At 40.1% G+C, this 12,163-nt stretch overlaps 1 protein-coding gene across 5 annotated transcripts in view; it reads left to right on the forward strand.

Moving 5' to 3' along the window:
* LOC133549151 (suppressor of tumorigenicity 7 protein homolog) overlaps positions 1-12,163 on the forward strand; it is a 54,809-nt gene that overhangs the window by 42,309 nt on the left and 337 nt on the right. For 2 of the 5 annotated variants that reach the window (XM_061894305.1, XM_061894309.1), the window contains 7 exons: positions 4,459-4,556; positions 4,667-4,796; positions 6,029-6,101; positions 7,662-7,764; positions 7,862-8,012; positions 9,902-9,994; positions 11,960-12,102. In XM_061894305.1, the coding sequence (XP_061750289.1) occupies positions 4,459-4,556; positions 4,667-4,796; positions 6,029-6,101; positions 7,662-7,764; positions 7,862-8,012; positions 9,902-9,994; positions 11,960-12,102 (791 nt within the window). The remainder of the gene's footprint in view (positions 1-4,458; positions 4,557-4,666; positions 4,797-6,028; positions 6,102-7,661; positions 7,765-7,861; positions 8,013-9,901; positions 9,995-11,959; positions 12,103-12,163) is intronic. The other 3 variants (XM_061894306.1, XM_061894307.1, XM_061894308.1) reach the window with 3 other exon arrangements.

Consider the following 12,163-nt stretch of genomic DNA (forward strand, 5'->3'; position numbering starts at 1 on the left):
GCTCCATGCGGACCTGAGTGACGTGTCGACAGCCTGTTTTCACGTCCGCTTTCCCACAATATAAACAGCGTGCCTGCCCAATGACGTTATAACTGTAGAATGATCGAGGGTGAGTTCTTGGTTTCTTATGTGGGTTTATTGTTAGGCAGTTTCATTAACGTCCTCCAAGTGCGGTGCCAACACACAACAATAGCAGTCACTTTTTCGTCTACCGTAAAACAGTTTGTCTGCCGTAAACAGCAATGTTGTGACACTATTAAACAGGACAATACTGCCATCTACTGTACATGCATATGTAGCAATAACATCTACGGCTTTTAGAGAGTGCAGAAGAACGAGGAAGATACAGCCATGGCGACGCCGTCGACGACGAGTAAGATCAAGAAATATGCTTGTTAGTTCCAAGCCGCAGCTGCGATTGGACCTGGATTGCCTCTGGGAAGAAGTAGTGGACTACCAAGTGCTTGGCAGTGAAGATCTTTCTCAGGAAGCAAAGATTGACCGGTTTTGGGCCATGCTAGGGAGAGATTGGAGGTTTCCAGACTAGTGCATTTGATGAAAGCACTTTTGTGCGTGCCACTCAGCAATGCATCATCAGAGAGGGGGTCCAGCATGGTTAGAAAATAGTGACAGAATAGAACAAGGATGGACAATTCAACCCTTAACTCAACAATGAGTAGATGAGTGTTATGTGTGTGTATATGTGTAAATAAATAAACACTGAAATTTAAGTATTTCATTTATATATATATATATATATATATATATATATATATATATATATATATATATATATATATATATATATATATATCTCGCATTCACTGAAAGTCAAGTATTTCTTATTTATAATATATATATATATATATATATATATATATATATATACACACATATATATATTTATGAAATATTTGATTTGGTGAATTCTAGCTGTAAATATACTCCTCCCCTCTTAACCACGCCCTCAACCACTCCCCCGCCCCCTACCCCACCTCCTGAAATTGGAGGTCTAAAGGTTGGCAAGTATGGCAACACCCTTACACATTTGTCATCACTGCTACACCCATACACACTTGTCACTGCTCCACCCTTACACACGTCATCACTGCTACACCCATACACACTCGTCATCACTAATACACACATCACTAATACACACATACACACTTATCACTGCTACACCCATACACACTTATCACTGCTACACTCATACACACTTTTCATCACTGCTACACCCATACACACGTATCACTGCTACACCCATACACACTTGTCATCACTGCTACACCCATACACACTTGTTATCACTGCTACATACCATACACACTTATCATTGCTACACTCATACACACTTGTCATCACTGCTACATACCATACACACTTATCATTGCTACACCCATACACACTCGTCATCACTAATACACACATCACTAATACACACATACACACTTATCACTGCTACACCCACACACACTTATCACTGCTACACTCATACACACTTTTCATCACTGCTACACCCATACACACTTGTCATCACTGCTACACCCATACACACTTATTACTGCTACACTCATACACACTTGTCATCACTGCTACACCCATACACACTTGTCATCACTGCTACACCCATACACACTTGTTATCACTGCTACATACCATACACACTTATCATTGCTACACTCATACACACTTGTCATCACTGCTACATACCATACACACTTATCACTGCTACACCCACACACACTTATCATTGCTACACTCATACACACTTGTCATCACTGCTACATACCATACACACTTATCACTGCTACACCCACACACACTTATCACTGCTACACTCATACACACTTTTCATCACTGCTACACCCATACACACTTGTCATCACTGCTACACCCATACACACTTATTACTGCTACACTCATACACACTTGTCATCACTGCTACACCCATACACACTTGTCATCACTGCTACACCCATACACACTTGTTATCACTGCTACACCCATACACACTTGTCATCACTGCTACACCCATACACACTTGTCATCACTGCTACACCCATACACACTTGTTATCACTGCTACACTCATACACACTTGTTATCACTGCTACACCCATACACACTTATCACTGCTACACTCATACACACTTGTTATCACTGCTACACCCATACACACTTGTCATCACTGCTACACCCATACACACTTGTCATCACTGCTACACCCATACACACTTGTCATCACTGCTACACCCATACACACTTGTCATCACTGCTACACCCATACACACTTGTCATCACTGCTACACCCATACACACTTGTCATCACTGCTACACCCATACACACTTGTTATCACTGCTACACTCATACACACTTGTTATCACTGCTACACCCATACACACTTGTTATCACTGCTACACTCATACACACTTGTTATCACTGCTACACCCATACACACTTGTTATCACTGCTACACCCATACACACTTGTCATCACTGCTACACCCATACACACTTGTCATCACTGCTACACCCATACACACTTGTCATCACTGCTACACCCATACACACTTGTCATCACTGCTACACCCATACACACTTGTCATCACTGCTACACCCATACACACTTGTTATCACTGCTACACTCATACACACTTGTTATCACTGCTACACCCATACACACTTATCACTGCTACACTCATACACACTTGTTATCACTGCTACACCCATACACACTTGTCATCACTGCTACACCCATACACACTTGTCATCACTGCTACACCCATACACACTTGTCATCACTGCTACACCCATACACACTTGTCATCACTGCTACACCCATACACACTTGTCATCACTGCTACACCCATACACACTTGTCATCACTGCTACACCCATACACACTTGTTATCACTGCTACACTCATACACACTTGTTATCACTGCTACACCCATACACACTTGTTATCACTGCTACACTCATACACACTTGTTATCACTGCTACACCCATACACACTTGTCATCACTGCTACATACCATACACACTTATCACTGCTACACCCACACACACTTATCATTGCTACACTCATACACACTTGTCATCACTGCTACATACCATACACACTTATCACTGCTACACCCACACACACTTATCACTGCTACACTCATACACACTTTTCATCACTGCTACACCCATACACACTTGTCATCACTGCTACACCCATACACACTTATTACTGCTACACTCATACACACTTGTCATCACTGCTACACCCATACACACTTGTCATCACTGCTACACCCATACACACTTGTTATCACTGCTACACCCATACACACTTGTCATCACTGCTACACCCATACACACTTGTCATCACTGCTACACCCATACACACTTGTTATCACTGCTACACTCATACACACTTGTTATCACTGCTACACCCATACACACTTATCACTGCTACACTCATACACACTTGTTATCACTGCTACACCCATACACACTTGTCATCACTGCTACACCCATACACACTTGTCATCACTGCTACACCCATACACACTTGTCATCACTGCTACACCCATACACACTTGTCATCACTGCTACACCCATACACACTTGTCATCACTGCTACACCCATACACACTTGTCATCACTGCTACACCCATACACACTTGTTATCACTGCTACACTCATACACACTTGTTATCACTGCTACACCCATACACACTTGTTATCACTGCTACACTCATACACACTTGTTATCACTGCTACACCCATACACACTTGTTATCACTGCTACACTCATACACACTTGTTATCACTGCTACACCCATACACACTTGTCATCACTGTCATCACTGCTACACCCATACACACTTGTCATCACTGTCATCACTGCTACACCCATACATCCTGGTGGACGTATACACACACGACACGTGTCCATCCTGGTGGACGTATACACACGTGTGTCCACCCTGTTGGATGTATACACATGTCCATCCTGGTGGACATGTACACACACACGTCACAAGTGTCCACCCTGTTGGATGTATACACATATGTGTCCATCCTGGTGGACGTATACACGTGTGTCCATCCTGGTGGACGTCTATATACACACACTTGTCCACCCTGGTGGACGTATACGCACACGTCACATGTGTCCACTCTGGTGGACGTATACACACAAATCACATGTGTCCACCCTGGTGGACGTATACACGTGTGTCCATTCTGTTGGACGTCTATATACACACACTTGTCCACCCTGGTGGACGTATACGCACACGTCACATGTGTCCATCCTGGTGGACGTATACACGTGTGTCCATCCTGGTGGACGTATACACACACTTGTCCACCCTGGTGAACGCGTACACACAGATCACACGTGTCCACCCTGGTGGACGTAGACACAGTTTATGTAATTGCAACACACATGTTGTCGTGCAGGAAGAGACACAAATGTGTTGGTGTACATCAAGAGAAGATTGGCCATGTGCTCCAGAAAGCTTGGAAGGACGAGAGAGGCGGTGAAAATGATGAGGGACGTAAGTGTCTCACACACACACAAGTGTACACACACACACACACTTGCACACGTACACACACACACATGCACACACGTGCGCCCCCTGTCTGCTATTACATGTAACAACAGTTGTGTGTTTTCCAGTTAATGAAGGAGTTCCCTCTCCTCAGTATGTTCAACATCCATGAAAACCTGCTGGAGTCGCTGCTGGAACTCCAGAACTACGCTGACGTTCAGGCCGTGTTGGCCAAGTACGACGGTAAGATGCTTTTTACCCAGCATGCATCGCTGCTTCATCCTCTTTTTTCTGTTGACACCACTTTACTGACATCATGATCATATGTTTGTGTTACAGGTATCGGTTTACTAAAATCAGGATCATATTTTTGTGTTATCACTTTACCAGATCATGATCATATTTTTTTGTTGATATCACTTTCCTCACAGCACGATCATATTTTTGTGTTGATATCACTTGACTAAAATCAGGTGCATATTTTTGTGCTGATATCACTTTACTGACCTCATGATCATTTGTTTGTGTTATCACTTTACTAAATCCAGATCATATTCTTGTGTTGATATCCCTTTATTGACTTCAGGATCATATTTTTGTGTTGATATCACTTTAATAACATGATCATATCTTTTCGTTGATATCACTTTACTGACATCAGGATCATATTTTTGTGTTATCACTTGACTAACATCAGTATCATATTTTTGTTTTGATATCACTTTACTAAATGGTGATAATATTTTTTGTTGATATCACTTTCCTGACAGCAGGATCATATTTTTGTGTTGATATCACTTGACTAAAATGAGGATCATATTTTTGTGCTGATACCACTTTACTGACCTTGATCATATGTTTGTGTTATAACTTTACTAAATCCAAATCATATTTTTGTGTTGATATCCCTTTATTAGACATTAGGATCATATTTTTGTGTTGATATCACTTTACTAACATGATCATATCTTTTTGTTGATATCACTTTACTGACATCAGGATCATATTTTTTGTTTTGATATCACTTTACCAAAATCAGGATCGTATGTTTGTGCTGATATCACTTTACCAAAATCCGTATCATAATTTTGTGTTGCTATCACTCGACTGACATCAGGATCATATGTTTGTGTTACAGGTATCAGTTTATTAAAATCATGATCATATTTTTGTGTTGATATCACTTTACTAACATCAGTCATATTTTTGTGTTGATACCACTTCACTAATATCAGTATCATATTTTTTGTAATATCACTTTGACATCAGGATCATATTTTTGAGTTATTATTACTTTGACATCATGGTCCTATTTTCATGCTGAACTTGACTAACGTGATAATATTGTGTTGATATCACTTGACTAAAATCAGGATCATATCTGTATGTTACAGATATCACTTGGCTAAAATCAGGATGCTATTTTTGTGTTGATATCACTTGACTAAAATCAGGATCCTATTTTTGTGTTACAGATATCAGTTTACCAAAATCAGCAACAATTTGCTACACAGCAGCTTTACTCAAAGCGAGAGCTGTTTCAGACAAGTAAGTCTCACCTTTCTAATACTACCTCATCTTCTAATAATACACCTCCATGTACTACTACTCCATCATGTAGTAATAATATTAATACTACCTCATATACTCATATCACACCGACATTCACGACAACCTCATGTATGAATACACTTACATGTACAACTACAACTACTTCATGTACTAATAATACACCTATATTTACTACTACTACTTCATGCACTAATAATACACTTACATGTACTACTACTGCTTCACACCTATATTTACTATTACTACTTCATACACTAAAAATACACTTACATGTACTACTACTTCATGTAGTAATAATACACCTATATTTACTACTACTTCATGCACTAAAAATACACTTACATGTACTACTACTTCATTTAGTAATAATACACCTAAATTTACTACTACTACTTCATGCACTGATGATACACTTACATGTACTACTACTGCTTCACACCTATATTTACTATTACTACTTCATACACTAAAAATACACTTACATGTACTACTACTTCATGTAGTAATAATACACCTATATTTACTCCTACTTCATGCACTAATAATACACTTACATGTACTACTACAACTACTTCATGTAGGAATAATACACCTATATTTACTACTACTACTTCATGAACTACTAATACGCTTACATGTACTATTACTACGGCTACTTCATGCACTGATGATACACTTACATGTACTACTACTGCTTCACACCTATATTTACTATTACTACTTCATACACTAAAAATACACTTACATGTACTACTACTTCATGTAGTAATAATACACCCGTATTTACTACTATTCATGCATTAATAATACACGTACTTGTACTACTACTACTTCGTGTAGTAATAATACACCTATATTTACTAATACTACTTCATGCACTAATGATATACCTACATGTACTACTACTTCATGTAGTAATAATACACCTACATGTACTACTTCATGTACTAATACACCTATATCTACTACTTCATGCACCAATAATACACCTACATGTACTACCACTACTACTACATGTACTAATAATACACCTACATGTATTAATACTACCTCATATACTCATATTACAGCTACAATCACTACTACCTCATGTATGAATACACTAACATGTACTACTACTATCTCATGTAGTAATAATACACTTACATGTACTACTACTTCATGTAGTAATAATACTCCTATATTTACTACTACTACTTCATGCACTAAAAATACACCTACATGCACTAATAATAACCCTACATGTAGTACTACTAATACTACTACTACTACATAATGTACTAAAAATACACTTAAAACTAAGTGTACATGCACTACGACTACAATTACTACTTCATGTATTACTACCACCACATGTACTAGTACTAGTAATATATGTATTGTGACATCATGTTATTTACATAGCTGATTCGTCTTTGTGTTGTTTGAAGTGACTGACCGTTTTGAATGTTGGAATGTACTTTAAAGTACTACATCTCAACTATGTCAACTGTTACGTTATAACGTGTGTGTGTGTGTGTGTGTGTGTGTGTGTAGGTTCTCCCCAGAGGCAGCATCCAGACGAGGTCTGAGCACAGCAGAGATGAACGCAGTAGAAGCCATCCACAGAGCGGTGGAGTTTAACCCTCATGTGCCCAAAGTAAGACACACAGACACACACACACACACGCTGGTCACATGACTTGTGTGTCTGACTGTCATGTGTCTTCTTCTCCTGGCGGTCACGTGACCATCAGTACCTGCTGGAGATGAAGAGTCTTATTCTTCCTCCAGAACACATCCTGAAGAGAGGCGACAGTGAGGCCATCGCCTACGCCTTCTTTCACCTGCAGCACTGGAAGAGGGTGGAGGGGGCGCTCAACCTGCTGCACTGCACCTGGGAGGGCAGTGAGTACACAAACACACAAATAAGTACTAAACAAGTAGATTCAAAATAAAGTTAAGTTGTGCTAAAATAAATAAATACCGAATGTTTTTTACTGTCAATAAAATTCAAGCGCAAACGAAACTACAGTTTCATCACTTTAGTCGTAATTTGTGCGCTCGCTCCACAGCTGTGTCTCAATCTGGGGGCTGCTTGGTTCCAAGGACTTGGCCAATGTGGTCAAGAAAGTCCTCCAGCAGCGATATGAGTTGGGAGGGTCTAGCCTGCGCAACACTTCCTGGTTACGTCCGTGGTCCCCACCCTTACATCAACGCCACGTAATGACAAACTTAGGAGAAGCATTTTTTTGTCTTCTCCTGGTTCTTTACCGTATTTCAGAGGAAGTGGCTCAGCACCAGTGGCCTCTGATGATCACGCGTTTAGAGCAATCATGGGAGATGGTTGTCATGGAGATGTGTTCTAAAGCTGTTATTCCTAATTATTAGTTAATGATGGGTTTATATTGATGCTTGTTATAGTTATAGTGGGACATGTATTTGGCCACCTGCCTTGACTCAGATATGAACTTGAAGTGCCATCCCATTCCTAACCCATAGGGTTCAATATGATGTGGGTCCACCTTTTGCAGCCATTACAGCTTCAACTCTTCTGGGAAGGCTGTCCACAAGGTTGCAGAGTGTGTTTATAGGAATTTTCCACCATTTTTCCAAAAGCACATTGGTGAGGTCACACATGTTGGTGGAAAAGCTCTGGCTCTCAGTCTCCGTTCTAATTCATCCCAAAGATGTTCTATCGGGTTCGGGTCAGGACTCTGTGTAGGCCAGTTAAGTTCATCCATACAAGACTCTGTCATCCATGTCTTTATGGACCCTACTTTGTGCACTGCTGCCCAGGCATGTTGGAAGAGGAAGGGGTCCGCTCCAAACTGTTCCCACAAGGTTGGGAGAATGGACTTGTCCAAAATGTTTTGGTATTCTGGATCATTCACATTTCCTTTCACTGGAACCAAGGAGCAAAGTCCAACTCCTGAAAAACAACCCCACGGCATAATTCCCCCTCCACCAAATTTCACGCTCTGCACAATGCAGTTGGAAATGTAGCGTTCTACTGGCAACCTCCAAACCCAGACCAGTCTATCAGATTGGCAGATGGAAAAGCGTAATTCATCACTGCAGAGAAGGTGTCTCCACTGCTCTAAAGTCCAGTAGAGACGTGCTTTACACCACTGCATCCCACACTTTGCATTGGACTTGGTGATGTATGGCTTAGATGCAGCTGCACGGCCATGGAAACCCATTCCATGAAGCTCTCTGCGTACTGTATGTGGGCTGATTGGAAGGTCACATGAAGTTTTGAGCTCTGTAGCGACTGACTGTGCAGAAAGTCTTTCCACTATGCGCTTCACCGTCTGCTGACCCCTCTGTCAGTTTACGTGGCCTACCACTTCTTAACTGAGTTGCTGTTATTCCCAAACTCTTCCATTTTTCCTCTGATAAAGCCAATGATTGACTTAGGAATATTTAATACTTGCAGACAGACAGCCACAAAATGTGCAAATATTAAGAGGATAGTGGCAGCTTTTAAGGAGACAAAGGCTCGCAGCATCACCAAGCAAGTGTGACGTCATGCTGGCTGTCTCTCAACACGAGTACAGTCTCTAACACCACCAGAATAGATGCTGAATTGTACTTTGTACAATAGCAGCAAAACCACATAAAAATAGATGATTTAATTAGTAACAGTTTTTAAATGTATTCTTTTTTTTGCCTTTTTAAAGAAAATCATACAGCAAATGATAGAAATTATTTGTATTACTGCCACAAGTATGTTGGCAACCCTGAAGACTGTTGTACATATTTCACTTCTGTACCACTTGTCTGTCTGTCTGCAGCATTCAGAATGATTCCATATCCTCTGGAGAAAGGTCACCTCTTCTATCCTTATCCCATCTGCACAGAGACGGCAGACAGAGAGCTGCTACCCAGTAAGACACACACACACACACACACGTATTTCTTACTTTCTTGAGACCTCCGAAAAATACCTACCTCTTTAGGACCACTGCATAGTATTATAATAAAAGTCGTACTTTTGCTTACAGGGGAACATCATCACAATTTCAAAAGGGTTAAAAACAATAAAAATCAGTTCCCAGTGGCTTGTTGTATTTTTTAAAGTTTTTTTCAAAATTTTACCGGTCCCGGAATATCCCTAAAAAAAAGCTTTAAAGTGGCTTATTTTCGCTCTCTTGAAGCCATTGTTCATTTCCCTGTGACATCATACAGTGCTGCCAATACAAACAAACAATGGCGAATAGAACAGCAAGATAGCGACATTAGCTCGGATTCAGACTCGGATTTCAGCGGCTTAAGCGATTCAACAGATTACGCCTGTATTGAAATAGATGGTTGGAGTATGGAGGCAGATAGTGAAAACGAAATTGAAGAAGAAATTGAAGCTATAGAGCGAATAGCTACTGATGCTATTCGGCCATAGCATGGGTGTACCTAATGAAGTGGCCCATAGCATGGCTGCCTTATTAGCATCGCCGGTAAAATGTGCAGACCAAACGATCAGGACTTTCGCATCTTGTGACACTGGAGCAACTTAAATCCATCAATTGGTAAGTGTTTGTTTCGCATTAAATGTGGGTATCTAGTTTCAAATGTACATACAGCTAGCGTAAATAGCATGTTAGCATAGATTAGCATAGCATGTTAGCATCGATTAGCTGGCAGTCATGCCGTGACCAAATATGTCTGATTAGCACATAAGTCATCAACAAAACTCACCTTTGTGATTTCGTTGACTTAATCGTTGCAAATGTATCTGCAGGTTATCCATAAATCGCTGTGCCATGTCTGTCTTAGCATCGCCGGTCAAATGTGAAGACACTCTGGTACATTCAATGGGGGTCTGGCGGAAGATTTCTTGCCAGTGGTGCAACTTGAATCCCTCCCTGTTAGTGTTGTTACACCTTCCGACAACACACCGACGAGGCATGATACAAGGTTCCAAAAAATAGTCGAAAAAACGGAAAATCACAGAGCTGTTTGTAATGTGAAAATGAATATGGCGGGTGTGTTACCTCGGTGACGTCACATTCTGACGTCATAGCCAAAAGGCCGAAAAACAGAAAGGCGTTTAATTTGCCAAAATTCACCCATTTAGAGTTCGGAAATCGGTTAAAAAAATACATGGTCTTTTTTCTGCAACATCAAGGTATATATTGACGCTTGCATAGGTTTGGTGATAATGTTCCCCTTTAAGGCAAGGCAAAATTTTACGAGAAAAACGGAATAGTTGTTCAATATTATGATAAAAGTTGGAATTTTACAAGAAAAGCTTAAAATTTTGGCAATTTTATGAAAATTGTAGGACTTTTACTCGACAAGTCACAATTTCATAAGAAAACTTAAAAATATTGCAATATTAAAGAAACAGAAATAATATGACACATTTTTCCTAATTTAATAAGAAAAAAGTCAACACATTGAGAGAGACTGCTTTTAGTTGTTTTTTTTTGTATATTTTTTTGTTCTTGTTTTTTATTATTTACTTCAAGTTATGACAGTATGTCTCTTTATACATATTTATTTTATTATTTTACATACATTTTGGGCAAAGGGAGCGCATTTCAATTTCTTACACACACTTGTTATTTCATATGTTGACCAGAGGGGGAGCACTTTTAAAAACGACACACAGTCAATGTGAAAAATCTCTCCTTTTTGGGACCACCCTCATTTTGATAGATTTCAACCCTAGGGGTGCAAATGAGACATTCTCTATTAGATGCAATTGTTTTCTGTATTGGGAGGATGATTTATGTCCTAACTTGTTCACACCTCCTCATATGGAAGCTACTTTTCCTTGTTGATGTCTCAAGAAGGGTAAAAATACAAGCACACACGTATGTAAGCTAATATGTGTGTGTGTCACCTTGAAGCAGTGTTCCACGAGGTGTCAGTGTATCCCAAGAAGGAACTTCCTTTCTTCATCCTCTTCACGGCCGGCCTCTGCTCCTTCACCGCCATGCTCGCTCTGCTCACACACCAGTTTCCTGAACTCATGGGAGTCTTCGCTAAAGCTGTAAGTACACACACACACACACACTTATCCAAAGAAATGGTGTAAAAAGCATGATGTTCAT

Source organism: Nerophis ophidion, linkage group LG03 (assembly GCF_033978795.1).
Source record: "Nerophis ophidion isolate RoL-2023_Sa linkage group LG03, RoL_Noph_v1.0, whole genome shotgun sequence".
In the NCBI taxonomy this organism is placed as follows: domain Eukaryota; kingdom Metazoa; phylum Chordata; class Actinopteri; order Syngnathiformes; family Syngnathidae; genus Nerophis; species Nerophis ophidion.